The sequence below is a fragment of the Athene noctua genome, chromosome 5 (assembly GCF_965140245.1).
Source record: "Athene noctua chromosome 5, bAthNoc1.hap1.1, whole genome shotgun sequence".
In the NCBI taxonomy this organism is placed as follows: domain Eukaryota; kingdom Metazoa; phylum Chordata; class Aves; order Strigiformes; family Strigidae; genus Athene; species Athene noctua.
This window is the reverse complement of record NC_134041.1, coordinates 49,669,954-49,687,845: the sequence shown is the minus strand read 5'-3', so window position 1 is coordinate 49,687,845 and position 17,892 is coordinate 49,669,954. Positions and strand designations below refer to the sequence as shown.

Genomic DNA, 17,892 nt, shown 5'->3' with positions numbered 1-17,892 from the left:
AACACTTTTATCCTCTATTACTAACAGCTCCCACAGCAGTGAGAGCACAGGCTCCACAACCCAGGTATTTTCTCAGGGCAGAAGGAAGAAATACAATTATTGGACACAAATCACAGAAAATAGACTAAATTATGCATAGGTTATGTAACACTAGGTTGTTCCTAATGAATATGACACTCAACAGTCAAAACTGTAGCCAAACTACAGCATTCAGTTTTAAAGGAATTATAATTTGTCTTACCTCTGTCAAAGTTATACTGCTGGGAAATGATTTCTCCCCAGTACTTAGCACATTCCGCAGACAGCTTCTTTGGTTTGTCTAGACGACGAATTGCTAAAGCTTGGATATGTTTTTGGAAGGCCTCTTCTGTCATATCTTCTATGCATTTCTCCATAGTTTTTAAGAATGCTTCAACTCTGCTTTCTAAATAGTGTGGAGGCTTTTCAGATTGGATAATAAATCGCAGTCCTTGTATGCCATTTGCCCGACGTGGACCACTGAACACAATGTAACCTTGGCAAAACAAGAACAGTCACGAATTAAAAGAAATCCCTTGGTCTAGCACTAAGTTCACCAAACATGACATGTTTGGCAGGAACACAATTTTATGCTAAGTTTAATTCTGTATTATAAATGAAATAATCCAGGTTTTCAAAATATACTACTGTATGGGTTTTTTTAAATACCTTTATTTCACAGAGGTAAATATCAGTTCAGGGGAGGGGTGAGGAGGAGATGAGGCAGACCAAGACAGAACAAAAAGGAATTCTGTCATCAGGATTAGGTAACCAGAAATTAAACTGTACTCCAGTTCTTCATTAGACTCAACATTAGGACCTTGTTATTAATTTTTCATAATGTCTAATCTGAATTCTCTTTGCTGCAATGTAAGACCACTATTTCTCATCAATTAGATAAAAAGAAAATACTATTCCCTTCCTTTTTGCTGCAGCTTTTGCTTATCTGAACTAAGCCTTTCTTCAGTCTTATTTCCCTCTTTTAATAAGAAATCTGCCAGATTTCAGTCTTTTAAATGTTTTATAACTCTCTAATTGTTCTTTGATGCTTATGTCAAAACTGGATACAGTAGTTCAAAGTCCTTACCTGAATACAGGAGTATTATTGTGTGTGCATCTTGAAAGCTCCTGTTTATATATCCCAGCATTTTACGCAGAAGCATGACACTGCTGATTTATGTTCTACTTCTGATCCACTGTAACCTGCAGATTGTTTTCTACATAACTGTTACCTAGCCAGCTGCCTCCTAGCTTCTATCTGTGCCATTGATTATTCCTGCCAAACCGTTCCTACCAAATTGCGTCTTATCTTCAAGTCATGTTTCCAAAATGTCAAACTAATTTTGAATTCTAATTCTATCTTCCCACACATTTGCAGCCTCTCCCAGCTTAGTATTATCTGAAGATTTAGTAAGTATATTCACTTTTTTATCATCCAGAGTTTTGGTGAAAATACTAAACAGCATTGGATCACAAAAGAGCTCTACAGAACACTATTTTTCAAATGAACTATTCTTATCTACTCCTCAGACATGACTTTCCAAACAGCCTTGCATCCAAACATGTAGCACTTCCACCTAGGTAGTCTCTCTAGTTTGTTTGAGAATATTATGCGCCTTTCATACTATCAAGAAGAGACATACAATGTCACCACTTCCATCCACACAGACAAACTCTGTATTTAAAAAAAAAAAAGTTAGGTTAGTTTGACCTGAGTTTGTCCAGCAATAGTCTCTCAGTTACCTTCTATGAATTTAGAAGTTTAGGTTTGATAGCTTACTCTGTATTTTCCAGGAATCAGAATTAAGCTGACAGGTCTATAGCTTCCCTGCTCTTCTCTTTCCTTTTTTAAGGAAACATATAACATTTACATGTGTTGATTTTTCCAGTACCTCATCTATCATCCACAAATTCTCAGTGATAAGACTTCTAATTCGCGGATTTCATGATTTGGGTTTTTTTTAATGTAACGCAGAGTTCATTGTGCTTGAACTCTTTAAAAGCTTCTAATTACCTGAACAACCTTTAATCTGTTATTTTCCTGTTCAAATGCAAGCCTTGAACTTTGATCACTGGTATTTATTTTGGAAATCGTCTGGTCACAGTTCACATTTTAAGTGAAAACTAACAAAGCCATCCTAAAACATTTTGATTTTTTTTTTCCACCATTGACAACTTTTCTCTTCCTCACAGTGCTAAGGCATTTATTGAATGAGTTCTTGTTACTACTTCTACTGTTTAGCAAACTGCTAGCTCCTGAACTTCTTTTTCACTTAGCTTTCTCAGAGATCTTAATAAAAATTCCCTTAAGTTTATTGAATTTTGATGGTATTTCTACTTTCTTCCCTCCTAAGTCTTGTGAACTCTATCATTTGGCAGTTACGCAGCACTGAATACACTCACACAGTTCATCCTCACTGGTTCTCCTCTTTAGCTGTTACCTCCAACTTCTATACAAAACCTGCCATAAGCACATTTCCAAAACCTGCCAAAAACCTGGGTCCTGCTGTAGGAGGATATCTATCAGCAGATATTTAGATAGTTAAAATCCCTATAATGAATACAGTATGGCTGACTCTGCTTGTTGCTCAGGAAAAGTCTAATTTTGCCTAATATCCCTGGTAGTTCATAGTCATCACTGAGAATTCACCTACCTGTCTCTCACTTTTAAAAAAAACACACTCCTCAGAAGTATTTCAATCATGCAAACTGTCATGCAAAGTCTCTGTCTCTCCTTGTTATCCTGTTTGGAATAACCTTACCAGTTCTCAGTCTTACTGGTTCACATAATTATTTGTACTTAATGGTGAACAGCTGTATTCTTAAAAAGGCTGAAATGTATTTAGGTCTTCACCAACATGGCAGTTTACCATTACCTATACAGCAGTATTCCCAGAATAGGACTTATGAATCATCAAGTGCACCTGGAAGTAGGATCACAAGCAGAAAAGACCAAACTACTACTGATTTTTCAAGAAGATGTAAAATTTATGAAACTGATCTAATTTCCTTTTGGTAAAAATTCTAGATACTGAATTTTCTGTACAGTGATCAAACTTTTTTTTTTTTGTTTAAAGACAGAGTTAGTTTCAAATATTTCAGACATCTTAAAAATTATGCTTGCTTCTTCTCAATTTAGAGACTGTGCACAGTAACATCCCTTTGACTCATCAGCAGTTAAAATTATTTACATTTACCAAGTGCCCTTTAAATGGCACTCACTTAGCAGGGAAAGAACACCTCATCGCGTCTCATGTAAGTGCGTGAGTATGCGTGCATGTGTGTATACAGACACAGAATCACTATGGGAAAACTTACCTAATTGTTCCTTGGTGCGCAGAGTATTGAAGCATGGTTCTGAGATAATTTGACAAAAGAGTTCCAAAAACATATTCTCAGAAGTGCTCTGCATGTCTGTCTGGTAATATATTTCAATTCCACAGTTGTTATGAACTTCATTTCTCTGTTGATAAACAAACCAACCTCCTAAAAGACAAAGTTGAAACATTTAAGTTCGTAAAAATGTACATTCTTATTGTCCACAAATGTCAAGATAACAGTCTATCACTTGTGGAATGGAATTATAATAAATGGTTTAGGACTGTTAAAGAAGAATTTCTACTAACAGTACACTTTTCATGGAACAAGTGAAGAACAGATTATTTTAACATATTGAAATGTCGTATCTTGAGCATATCAGCAAGAAAATTGAAACTGGCTGCTTCTCCTCAAGTAAATATTTTTGGAAGTCAAGTGGATGCCTCTACTGTATAAATAGTTCATAAAGACAATTTTTCAGAAACATTTATGAACATTAAAAATAATTCAGCATTTAACACCAGCAGCCGCTTTGGTATATGGTAGTTTCCACAGGCTGATGATAAGCTATGTGTAATGTAGCTATACAGCCAAAGCCAATGTCATCATTCCTATACAGCTCCCAGCAATTGCTCGAGCCTCTTTTCTTGTATGTAAGATTTTTTTGCACAATAGAAGTAAAATCATATACAAGCACAATGAGACCAGAATAATTTATATTAGAAAAAACCCAGTGTTACTTGTATAAGAGCTTTTAGTTTTCTCAAAAAGCAAGAGTTGTTTAGACAAATCTTCACTGAATGGTCAATTGATATTCAAAAGTGCTCAAAGAACGGTGCTTATTCAAATGTGTATACAACGTGTAGCAGAGTGTAGGGCAAGGCTTTTATTTCCATAAATCATATCAAGTGAATTCAGATTGAATCACAGAATCATAGAATGGTTTGGGTTGGAAAGGACCTTAAATGTTATCTAGTTCCAACCCTCAAGATTAAAAATGAAATAAATTTGCTTTTATATATACCAGAAATATATTAGTGTCTAATTTTATTAACAAAAACCACACCCTAATTATATTTTAAAATTTCAAGTTTAAAATGATTTGAAGTAAGTCTAATTTTGAAACAAATGCCTAAAACCAGAGTAATATTCATTTTAAAATGCCATTAGCAAACAGAGAATCTCAATTTAATGCACATTAAAAAACTGTAAATAAGTCATTGAACTTACTGTCAGGAAGTTGCACTTCTCTATATCTCACTAGCTGACTAGGAAGTAGTGGCTTTGTATGAGCATGCTCAATGAGAGTGTCCTCAACCATCTGCATAATTCCTAATGCAGCCTGGAAGAGAAAACATAAAAGGATTTTTAACAATCATTAATTGTTCTGTACCTAACAGTAGGGTAAGACTTTCCAATTATTGATGGTGACATGAGAGAAAAGAAAAAAAAAAAAATCAGAAATAAAAAGTAGGGATATTGTAATTGAGCAAAAATACAGAAGTAGATGAGAGGAAGAGGAAAGCTTGGGGGACAAGGGTTTTGTGGGATTTTACATTTATCTTCTATACATGTTTAACTACTGCTACTCCTCCCCAGTGCTTCTGAAATTTAAGTTCAATGGGCTTTCTTCTTTTCCTTTCACTTCATCACTTTGATGTACTCATCTTTCAAAGTTTGAAAATGAGATACCTACAACATACGTTTGCAAAGCAGATGATGTCTCAGCAGATGAAATTTTAAGAAAACAAATGAAGGGTTAAGTTCAAACATGCATTCTACTGACAAGCTGGTAGCATTGAGACTCAGGCCCAGATACTTTCTTTTATTTGATGGATTAAAATAATCATTAAGAAATAGAGAAATAAGTTTAAAAATCATTAGTTTCATTCAAGAATTTAACTTCAAAAGCTTTACCTGTTAAGGTTTATATGTTCTTGTAGCCTGCATACTGGAAATTACAGTAATGCCACAAAGGAGTTTTGGCTTAAAGCCAAAATCTCTTAGTCTCACTGCCACAAACTCATAACCCAAGTGATCTTATCAAAACCATGCAAAAGGTCTGAAAACTTAATAAATACATGCTGTCCCTCCCCACCACCCCCAAAACCCCCATGAAACATCAAAGACAGAGACTGAGGTCTAACAAAACACAGTTTGAAAGGTTAGAGAAAGATACTATATATTCTTCTAATCAAGTCACCATATTAAAACAAATTATTTACAACACGACTGTTCAGACAGATGTTCTGAACAGGATTTGTTTACTATTCATCCACTTGCAGGAAATAAATAAAAGGAACAGTCAAAAGACAAATATCCCAATTAAATTAATTCAAGAAGAAATGGAAATTTTAAGCAGCTAGATAGGTCTAATTTTTGAAACAGTACAAATCACTAAAAACTTTTTCAGTATTGAAAGGTGTCACAAAAGTATGTAAATTTTGATTTAATTTTAGTGGAAAAAATTCTTAGATCCACATTAATTTTCTGAGCTTTGTCAGTGATGATCACATCATGGGCACTGAAGGATAGAGAAGTTTCCTATTCACATCTATTCAGGGAGGTTTGCAGATCATTCCTAAACATTACAGAGCTATGGACATAACAGTACATCCCTCCCAGTTCTCTAGCTGTGGGACTCTTCAACAGCCACCCATTATGCCAACTAAAAGAATGCATTTCTCTGCTATGCCTGCATCAACAAGGAAATCTAAAAAAAAAAAAAAAAACAAAAAAAACTCATCGTATTTCAGAAGGAACTGACTTTCACATACAAATGTGTAAGAAATAAGGAAGGAAAAAAAGTGAGACTTTTTCTACATTTCTCCACATGAAAAATAGTCTACAAAATTAAAAACCAAATTGACATCCTTGAAAAATAAAACTTTGTGCATCCAGCGCTACTGGATCCCTTCATCTTTTTATTTTCCCCCTCCTTACTAGTTAACTCTCTATACATTCAGCAATCACTAGCAGTGTTTATAACATCTCCTGCTAGGGAAGTATCTATCACAGAGCTGGTGTAACACAGAAATACTGGTATATCAGCCCTACAAAAACAGAATGCAAAAATGTACAGGCAAGGTACTACATTTTCTGTTAGCACATATATTCAAATATTTGGTTAGACTTCCTATGCAAATACAAACTATTACTATTTTAATGGAAGATAGAACAAACATTTTCTGATTTTTACTCAAAAAAAGACGTAACTGAGAGCTGACACAATTTTTTTATGGCTCACTATTCATGTTTAGCTTTGTGCAAAGTACTTCATCTGGAAGGAGCTTGGATTCTTAAGACTTTGCTAGTTAGCCTGAAACTTTTAAATGGAAAAGCAGGATCTGCAGCACATCTTTCCTTATGCAGCTTGATCACATCACAGTAATGACACACAACATAGACTTTAAAATATTTAGATCATAAGTTTTTTATCTTTCCAAGAGCAATACAAGGGCAGCACTTAGCCTAATAAATCTAAAGTGGAAAAAAATAACACCATGATACTCCCATAAAGATAAAAAAGTACAAAGTCAAATTATGAAACTGCATTTGGCAAAACTGCTTTAAGATCTGAGATTAAATTAGTCTTCCATTATGCTGCTTTTAAATAAAACTTGTTTTATTAAAGAAAGTATCACACCAACCTGTTTTGTTATATTGCCATGGAGAAGAGCTTCAATGTGTAACCGTGACAACAGTTGAGCTATAAAGGCCTTGAGGCGGGGAAGAGTGACATCTAGAGTAGATATTTAGACAGTGAAATCAATTATATGCATTCTTATGTTAAGAAGTACCTAACTCATCATTAGATATAGTGCATTTCTTAGAGGAGGAAAAACTCATCATCATAAAAAAGTGAATCTCTCTTAAAAATGAAACATTGGAAAGTTTCCAGGTCTAAATAGCAGCACTCATCATATAGTTTGTTTCACTTAGAATTCACATAATGTCTGACCCAGATTCCAAAAAGGAAAAAAAAAGCGCGCCTTCTTTCCAATCACGCTGAACAAACATTCATTCTCCGCAGAAAACAGTTGCAATCATTCAGGTGGTGTTCCAAGATAAAGCTTTTGTTATTAACTGAACAGGCAGCATGTAGTTTATAATGCTTGAGAAACACGCTGTGCATTTACCATCCAGACTAAAAAAAGAACCTCAACTCAAATATGGTGTTTTGATAATATCTTTTTAACAAACAATATACAAGTACTTTTGCAATATATCCCGGAGTACACACACACACACACACACATATTCTATACTAGCCTGTCTTTGCAAAGCAGTTTTCATAAGGCAAATATAGTTTAACATATAGAATCAGTGGAATAAGAGGAAGGATGGTTGAATGGATGGGGTGTTCATCCCAAAGTCAACATCACCAATCTTAAATCCCTGATGCTACCCACACTGTATCACCAAATCTATCAGTTTCTCATTTTGTCATTTTCTCAACTAAAATAAAAACTAACAATAGTCATGTATTTCACAAAAGTATTGAAAAGACAAATGCAAGCGAGATTATGAGGTCACTCAGTTACTCAGTGCAGGATGCATACATATGTAACAGATTTGCGATTTATATTAGAAAAACCTATACTGTGGTTATCAGCCTTTCCCTCTCTTGAGAGGTAACTGACCACCAGTAAAAAATTCATTTCCACATTTTTCCCTGATTCCAAATCAACTTATTACTGTTGTATAATCTTAATCTTAATTTTTGCATCTGGAATTGTTTAATAGTGCAAAAGATTACAGTCACATTGAGGAGAGAGGAAAAGGGCAGGAAGGGAAATCACACATAAACTCCCTGTATTTCAAGCATATTTCCAGCCGTGCTAAGTAGACAGCATTCCTTTCCTGCATTCCATTTTTAGTCATTCTTATCCTGAATACAGTAGCATTAATCTTATGAAGACAACTTATACACAGAACAGAAAACCTCTTACGTTTTTCAAAATTCAACAGTCATTAAAAAAGGAATGACCTACATGTAGCTGAACCCCTGCCATGAAAAATCAGCATTAGTTTTGTCATTCACTTCACAGGCTGCACTGGCACCACTGTTAATCTCAGAGATACCTAAAATCATTCAAGAAACCATACAACTACACAATTATACTTCTATCCTGCAGCAATCCTGTAGAAAAAACACACACCCCTGTGCAGCTGGCTCATGGCATCTATAGAGTCTATCTTAATGAAGAAGTTTTCAGCATCACAACTTCAAACAGTATGGTATGTGTCAATCTTTGACAACAATGGATAAATACAAAAGCCAAATATTCTTGGACAAAATGTCTCAATGTATTCCAAGAAGATATTACAATATATTTTGCTAACTGTCCTGGTAACAGCCTTTTGTTGTAACACAGTAAGATACAGGTAGGAAGAGTTCTTCAACTGTTACTAAAATCAATTAAATAATTTGAAATTTCTTCTTCCTCCAAATATAGTCGGGCATCTATTCTTTGTTAAGAACCACAATGTTCTTTATTTATTATTATTATTATTATTATTATGTATCTTTCTCCTTTATTATCTACAGTTCTTTATTATCTACAGAAACAGAATTCCCTGATAAAGGAAAAAATGAAATAGTACGCACACTGGGATGTACAATGCAGATATACTCCAACGTGTCTGCAAGATGTCAACTAGAGCCAAATGATTTTAGAAGTGTTGGTTAAGCACTGGATTCACCACATCCAGGTTCGTGCCCACAAAGACATTCAAGTCTTGCCTGAACTTTTACCTACTTTTAAGTTTTGCAAGTTGCCTGAACTATTACACTTTCTAGAAACTGGAAGACACATGCAGAGGCATCGACAGCCACCAGCATCAGCTCAGGTTTGGCACTGCAGGGGCTTAATTTGAACAAAGGGCAGAGTTCAAAGTAGGTACCCTCATCAGTTTAGTAACATTTTCCACAAGGAAAAAAAAAAAAAAAAAAAAAAAAAAAATCATGTTTAAAACTGGCAGAACATTACCATCTAGAGCTTCTTTTAATTCATCTTTGGTCCAAGCAACTTCTGTCATCAGGAGTCGGAGATAATACATTGCATGTTGGTGAGGCTGTTCAGCCCTGAAGTTGTTAAGTGATCTCATGTACTAAAATGAAATAATTAGCTTTAAATTACAGAACTCTATTTGTAAACACAAAATATTAACCATGTACTCTCAACTTGGTGTACCATCAAAAAGATACATTTCAAATGTCAAGAACATTCTCTTGCTTGTTAGCACTATTAAAAAATTGTGTTAAATTACCTTAGTAATAATGTGGGCTTCTGAGCCTATGGATTAAGCTGTGACCATTAATGTAGTTGGAATGAGCATGAAATTAAACTTCTCCATAAAAGTAATGACTTACTTTATTTTAAAAGTAAAGTAACTCATTTCAGGACATATGAGTGAGAAACAGCAAGCATGAAGTTGCTGAGGATGCACCCTTCTATCTGTTCCAAACAGAAGCCAGAACCTGGTATCTCCCTTATCTGCTTGGTGTAGCCACAAGGGGAAAACTGAAATCTCCTCATCTGATTTGACTCTTTGTTTTGTCTTTTGTCCTTATTTTACATACACAAAAGGCCAAAGTCTACAAAAAGACAAAACACGCATAACAGAGACTATCAGGGAAACATCTTAAACTAAACAAAAATCATGCAAAACAGATCATTCACAGACCTGTCGGCTGGGCTTTTTTCCTTGACATTTGTCACATCCAGTGTGTCAAAATTCCAGATAATTCCAGACAATTTATATTTCTTAGGTACACAGAGCCCTAAATAAAGTGCTGCAATAATAAATCTACCTCATGTTTGATGTCTACCCTCTTAGAATTTCCTAGTAAATAGTAATGAATAAAAACAGCCCTGGTGTCTAGTCTAGGCCAGTCACCTGTTCAAAAATCACCAGCAGCAGAGGATTAAAGTAAGACTACAGCAAGCATGAAATGATCTTCCCTGCAGCCCTAGCTCTCTCATCCACTGCAGACTATTGGCAAGCTTCCTGGGCCAGAAGCCAGCCTGTTCCCCAACACCAGTCTAGCCCTTGTGCACTCATTTATACCTCCCCAACAACTCATTGCTATGAGTGTCCATATCTAATTTGTTCTTTTCCTGTGTTCCACCTCTGTCCTGCTCTAAAGAAAGCACCAGAAGAACAATTATGTATCTTGTTCAGCTTGGCAAATGTAATCACTATTCATAAATTTACTCCAGAAGCTAAAAAAAAAAAAAAAAAAAATCTAACTTACATTCCATATATATAGATCAGCCATTAAATTTAGGAAGCGAGACTTCCAGAAGTCAGCATGTACTTAACCAGCTGGTTACTTTTGCACCAAAGGATCTTGGCCCAGGAGCAAAGCTCCTCTTCACATCTGGGGAGAAGAAAATGTTGCAAATCTTTTCAACATTTCCTTTTCCCCTTTATCCATTTTCCCCTTCTTTTATGGCTAGATCCCACTGGGGCCTTTCCAAAATGTAAAACAGGGTATAAAGTTAAGATTTCCACTCCCCATCCCCCTTCTTAGCTTTCTATTCCTATCAAAGCAAGTTGTAATCCCTTGATCAATCATAAGGAAGACCAACTGAAAGAAGATTCCAGGGCCAGTTATTTTTAGCCAAACAATATAATATAAACACTCCAGGGAACTCATGGCCACAAAAAAGACAAAAGAAAAAAAGATTCTGCAGTCCCAACGAGGTGGAATTTCAATCTGTATTTCCATGAATAATCAGCCCTCAGATTCCATTTCAAGTCAATGTATTCGATTTTAAATTAATCCAAAATGTAAATTTCTCATGTAGCTTACCGCTTCCTTGATAATTTCAAATCGTTTTTCATCAATCTCAAAAGTAGCCATTTTCTCAATGATCTTCTTGAGCAAGATATGTTGCTTGTCATTATAACCTTTTACGGAAAGCTATGGAAAAAGCGCAGAATTTGCTTTAAATGTGGACGATAAATAAAACAATTACAAAGTCTTGTATAATTCAATAACAATAGACTTTTCCACACTTACTCTAAATTCAATATTACTCAACATTAACTCATTCTGAAATAAAATCCCTTTACCCATCAAAAGATAACTGACAAATATTGCATATTTGCCTAGAGTGATGAATACAGAGAATTAATGTAATTTCATGTTGATGTAGCAAATTGTGCTCAGAATACAGATTTTTAATGATCACAAGTCCTGAATCCAGTCAGTAAACTGTACATTTGGAGTACTGAAATGGTTTTACTCTAGGTTTCTTATTTTAGTAATGAAATCTAGATTCACAGCCTTTTAAATATTCTCTCCAACTTACTTTTAACTTCATTTCGTATTTATCTTGTTGCTCAAAAAAATATTTTATGTAAGTGGAGGTAAGCAATACTACAAGAAAAGGGGTACTGTCAACAGCAGCACAATTTATAACCGGGATGGCGTTGGGTTGAAACACCAAGATAGTTAGTCTACAACCATAATGAAATATTAATCTGATCATACATATTTTTTGAAAGCATACATGAAATAAACTTGGTCATTTAAAAAAACAATACAGAAACTTAAAAATAACTATATGACTGCATCAAGCTACAGAAAATTTGTCTAGTGAAAAAACGGCATTAGGCGGCCTTTTTGGGGGAAAAAAATTTGGTACCTCGAAACGGGAATTTAATCGGACTTGTGCAATTTAACTATTAAGAGTAAAACCAAATTTTAGCACAGAAACCAACATACAAGCGAATTCCTCCTTTCCAGTAGGAAGAATTTTTTCTTCTGTAGTTTGCTGACACATATCTGAACCATGAATTTGACGAAAAAGCTATCTTAAATGGATTTAGGACAAAGGCTGATATTCTAAATTAGCGCAAGAATTCAAACTGTTCAACGATCAGCATGGGTGATTGTTTCTAGTGTAGCATCTGTCCTTGCTTAAAGTATCGACATCGTACAGTTTTACCTATTGATGATAAAACTTCTCATGATATAGAAAAGAATGTTAGAAGTGCCTAAATATCAAAATGGAGTAAACTGATTTTAATATGTGAAAATAGAATCCTTACAGTAGAAGAATATAAAGACCTTACAAAAAACAGCTAATATTTAAAATAACACCAGACTTCTAAACTGTGACTAAAAATGAAGAGAGTTACACACACACTCTATTTTTTTTAAAGGAATTAACTCGGACCATAGAAACATCAGCAAGCTTTGAAACTGAGAAAAGATAACCATGTTTGCAGTAAGCTAAACGAATGCTACCAGGAAATGAGATTTCCACTGGATAAAAAAGAAATTGCAGCACTCATACAGAAAATGTAAAGACAACGTACAGTATATTATCTTACTAAGATACTTTGAAAAAATGATATTTCTACAGGAAATTTCAAAACACATTTTGGTATAAAATGATGGTTAATAAAAGCTTTTAACAGAACTTCAAGAGAGACTATTAAAATCTCCTGTCACAAATCTCATAGGAGAAGTTGAGTAAGAAACAACCGGTTATCATAATATCAGTATTTATCAAGTAAGTATTGTCGGCACTAATACAGATTGCAAAATGCATAATAAAAACCAACACTATGGAAAAGCCATAAATATTCAGCATTGCATTCTAATGAACACATGCACAATCCATTTCCACAGCTCACTATAGCAGAATTAGAGAATTAAAACAAAATCTGTAAAGTTGAGATTCATTCCACAAAAAAGTTAATCTTTTTATATAGAAACCAGCCGTAGTACTTTCAAGATTACCATGCAAGCAAGTAAAAATGGGAACTAGAACGCAACAATTGCACTGCACACAGGTTCACAAGACACTGCAATCTTAAAGAGGTCACTCAGTACTGATTAAAATACAGTTTTGCTTCGCCTTTAATTCATGAGATATATGCAAGGAAAAAAACATTAACCATCTCATTTAGAAATGCAGAAGTCAAATGTTTTCTCCAAGCTCAACAACTCCCAAGCTGTTTCATTTCCTCCTGCGTTTTTTTCTTACTTACAAGTATTGCATTCATTCCTGATGCAATGCCATAGATCAAACCTGAGAGGCGTGCTGCATATGTATACTCTTTTAAATCATCCTTCAATAACCTGATAAACAGGTATGTCATGTTGCAATGGAGAGGATCAGCATAAATGTAGCGACTAACAAAAAGAAAAACAAAAGAAATGCTTTGATACCTCAAGCAGTGACAAAGTAATGGATGAAGAAACATGACTGAAGAGTATGTATATGCAGCCTCATGATCAGTAGTTCTTGAACAGGAAAGCTGAATGTACCATTTATTTAATAGCATGAAAAGGGGGTCTTCTACCCCATCAGTCCAAGTTTTTAGTAGATGTCTGACAAACTGAAATAAATATGTAAGCTTGGATTAGGGTTGCTTGTTTCTTTTTTTAAATGGAGGAACAAATCTTACACCTAATTAATTTCATGAATGATATAAAAACAAAGAAGAAAATTTGCTTAATAAGAATGGAAAGATTGTTGAAGACGTTGAACAAAATTCAACTTAAAATTCAAATTAAAGAAAGGATGGTTAATAAAACCAAGATCAAAAGGAGTAACAGCCTTAGACCCATTTTTAAATAGAAGTCCTTCCATCAAATCAATATAAAAATGTTGATGAGTGGAAGTAGTTTTAAGGCTCTAAGCTTTTCCTTGATTTGGGTACTTACATACATCCCATAGATGGTATTTTGGAGATCATAGTTCAAGCCAGCTAGTTCTGCTGCATATGCATACTCGTTGAGGGAGTCTTTGAGTAGTTCAAGGTACAAATAGGCCATGTTACAATGCAAGGGATCCACGTAAGCAAATGGGCTGGAAGAAAATGTTGAAAGTAAAATATGCAGTTTAAAATTATTTCTCAGTTTCTTTTGGCCTTTTAAGTTTGATCTGAAGGAAATAATATTTACTGTGAGTATGCTGATGGATCCCATTATGAAGGATTCTATTTCAAAGCAAAATACAAACATACCTGAAAATAATTATTTAGCTTGCTTATGGTTTGAGTGATACCTAAATATATTGAAGATTCCAGAGATATTCTCTTACTTGTGCTCATAAATCAAGATGCATACTTTGCTGCAGAGTTGGAATTCACCAGGAGTAAAATAAATACACCCGAATAACCAACATAATTTAATAGACTGAAATGAAAGCCCACATACTGAACATTAATTTAATTAATACTTCTACACTATCAGAAAACAAAGTAGTTTCTACTAAAAAAATTAAGAGATTAGCAATTTGAGGTATGAAAAATATGCAGTACATGCTAAGTTCAACTCAGGAAAAGTCTGGCATATCCATTTTCATACCACTATAAATTTTTGTGTTATCTTTTTAATGGCAACAACTGTACAAGCTCTACTGTTGTATTAGAAGCATCTGATCACATACAATACTGTTGCAAATTTCTCAAAAAGAGAAATGCAACTCAAAGACTCAAGCCATGTTTCAAGTGTTCTAATTGTTAAATATCTGTGCATTTTAATGATCTGCAAAGTCAAGACAAGTTATATGTACTATGATTGAATATTTATTTCTACAGTTTCTGAAGTGCATGTAAATTCATTATCAATTTTACAGAAATAATCAGCAGTATCTAAAACAATTTTCTGTCAGGATATGGCTCACAATTCAAAACCACACCACTTGCATTTTTTTTCCCCAAGTCACTAATAGTCATATTCAGAGACGTGCCATTATATATGTTTACACTTACACAGTATGTTATTTCATAGTTATACCAACATTAATGTAGTAAACCAAAGATCACATCGCCACAACACACATGCTGATAAATACATTGCAAAGGTATTTTTAAGAAGGTTCCTAGTAGTTTTTAGTAAGTCCTTGACTCCTCCTTCCTTTTAGATTAAGGAAAGAAAGTGTGAGAAGAGAGTAAAAAAAAAAAAAAAAGATTAATTTTTTTAATCAATCTATTAGAGAACCAGTAGTCTGAAATCTTAGCCTAGGATATGTTTTTTTACTACCACAGGGTTCTTTATTCTGGGCTTGGTCTTATGTAACTCATAACTTATGTAAAAAGCACTCTGCTATTTGCATTTCTCTCTCCAATAAGAATTTCCCAAAACTGAGCAGCTTCAATATGCCAAATGATGCAAATCCAATAAATACTGAATTTTTAAAATTGAGACTGAATTCAAAGCAAGATGTAGGTCAATCTTATGTTATCATAAACCTTCCTCCAAACACATCATATTCTTTTCCATTTTGCTACTAGAATAGAGACTTAATCAGTCTGAGTGATTACTATGTCCATATCAGTTATAACTTCTGTATACTCATTTAGCTGGCAGAGGCCAACAGGGAGTTTTGAAAATAATGAAGACTACTGAATCAGTAATCTTCAAGTAAAAATTAACAGAAAACAATTATTATAACACTATTCTGGGAGTTGCCTTTTACTACTGACAACTTTATAAATAAATTCTTATTTCTAGTTTACCTTTCTTGACTAGATTTGAGGAAGCAGAACACCTCAATCACTGACACTGTATTTGAAAAATCGAAAGCCTAGTCTTTTCCCCTTTCAAACTGAGCTGTGAGTGACATAGCTGGAATGAGTGTTAAAGCGTTGATCCTGGGTTACCTTATAAGCAACTCAACTTTCTTGAAATATTTCTTAAACTGGAAGATAACAAGTATCTAGTCAAAAATAATTAGCATTGTATTTTTAACATCCATCTCTCTAAACCTTGGGAGTCTTGAAGTGCAGAGTTTATAACTACCTCAGTAAGTTTTCAGAACAGCAGCACACTCTATTGTTATTTTTCTTCCTTTTAAAAAAAGATACTTGTTGAGTTCTTAAGTCATAATTCATACAAAAGCAAAACCTTATCATCATCCTTTAGGCTGGATGATAAGTCCCATGTCAGAGGTTTTTACTGTGGTGTTCCTTTAATGCAAGACTTGTGCCATGTAAGTATTTTCAGTTTTGGAACAAGGTGACTTCGAGGTTCATATACTCAAACTGTTCCTACTGGATTTGTAATGTTTGAGGGCAGAAACCACCCTCATCAACTTCCTCTTAATTCATCTACACAGCATTTGCTGCTACAACATCTGGGTCAGGAATTCTTCCTAAGATTCATGATGATCACGGCTGCAGGCAGAAGAAATCCTCGAAGTTTTTTCTATCTTACTGAAGTAGTCTGTAGTGTGAACAGATTCTTGTAATGTGCTACAAGGCAGTACCAGCCATCATATTATGATCTAAAATTGAGGCTAAAGCTTTATACAAAACCCCATGTCATTAAGATGACTTTATTCACCAATTCAGTTGGCTGTAAGAGCTATGGGTAATTTCATTAAGTCTCATGGATAAACACTATACATTTCACCATTTTCTCCAGTGACCATCAGCATAACCAGTCTCAAAAGACAGATTTACTAACAATCTAAAGTATCAAAACCAGACAACCCTGCTTACAACTTCATTTGGAGATGATGTACCCAGCATTGTCAAAACATCCTCACATACATTCACATACAATTATCATCTTAGTTTTAATAAAAAGTAAAGAACCCTTGCCCCCCAACCCTAAGAAAAAAGGCCAGCTTTCCACCTGTAACCATTCCTAGGAGGAAAGAGGCAAACCACTGGTTCATTCCATTAGTCAGCAAATCTCAAGTATTCCTGGCTTTTTAAAAGAGCTGAGACAAAAGTACAAATCTAACTGGGAAAGTCTATCATCACATATCTAACTGAAGATATCTCTGCAGGAGGGTGGACTAGATGACCTTTAAAGGTCCCTTCTGATCCAAACCATTCTATGATACTGTGCATACGTGCACATACTTAGACCTTTGTGCGCTCCACATAAAATCAATTATTGTCTTTTAATCATTCACAAACTGGTATAGAGATTGGATCACTAAGTTAATTCGAAATTGATTTTTAAAAACAACAACTGTGTAACTCTGTGTTCATCACTAAAATTCTTTTAGTGTAGGTTTTAGGTGTAGTACAAGGGAAAGCCACCAGGCATGAACAAAGAAGGCAAAGTATTTCAATTATTGTTCTCTAAGAGATGAGCTATTACCATTCTGATCTTCCATATACTGACACACTGAATTTGAAACAGTTGTAATGTCTTCCCTGTGGTTTCAAAAAGCAAAAAGAAAGGGGAAATACTCAGGCAACATATCTCCCCCAACTAGTACTAACATCAGTACCAAGATCTGACACTGAAAAAAATCCACTATCTAAAATTCTGTCAAGAACAATTTCAAGTGGTCACTCAAAACAAGGACTCAACAGTGCATCTATGAACATCTATCAGAGCCCACATAATAGTATCACTGAATCATTTAATTAGGCCAAAAGAGAGTTCCTGAAACTATTTCTTCACTTTCAGTAGTCCAGCACAGAAACAGCTGCACTCTGAAGACTGCAGTACTTTTTTTAGTTCAATAAATCATTATTTGAAACAAACACTATGAAGATACATCGTCATGCTCACAAAAAAAGGGTAATTTTCCTGTGATTAACATAATGCAAGACCAGAAT

At 34.5% G+C, this 17,892-nt stretch overlaps 1 protein-coding gene across 3 annotated transcripts in view; it reads right to left on the bottom strand.

Annotated features, from left to right (window-relative positions):
• Positions 1-17,892, bottom strand: part of IDE (insulin degrading enzyme) — a 68,787-nt gene that overhangs the window by 9,388 nt on the left and 41,507 nt on the right. For 2 of the 3 annotated variants that reach the window (XM_074907478.1, XM_074907476.1), the window contains exons 15-21: positions 14,030-14,174; positions 11,159-11,269; positions 9,330-9,450; positions 6,987-7,078; positions 4,567-4,678; positions 3,337-3,504; positions 242-514 (exon numbers count right to left, since the gene is read on the bottom strand). In XM_074907478.1, the coding sequence (XP_074763579.1) occupies positions 242-514; positions 3,337-3,504; positions 4,567-4,678; positions 6,987-7,078; positions 9,330-9,450; positions 11,159-11,269; positions 14,030-14,174 (1,022 nt within the window). Of the gene's footprint in view, positions 1-241; positions 515-3,336; positions 3,505-4,566; positions 4,679-6,986; positions 7,079-9,329; positions 9,451-11,158; positions 11,270-13,350; positions 13,496-14,029; positions 14,175-17,892 lie in introns of all 3 variants that reach the window. The other variant, XM_074907477.1, reaches the window with a different exon arrangement.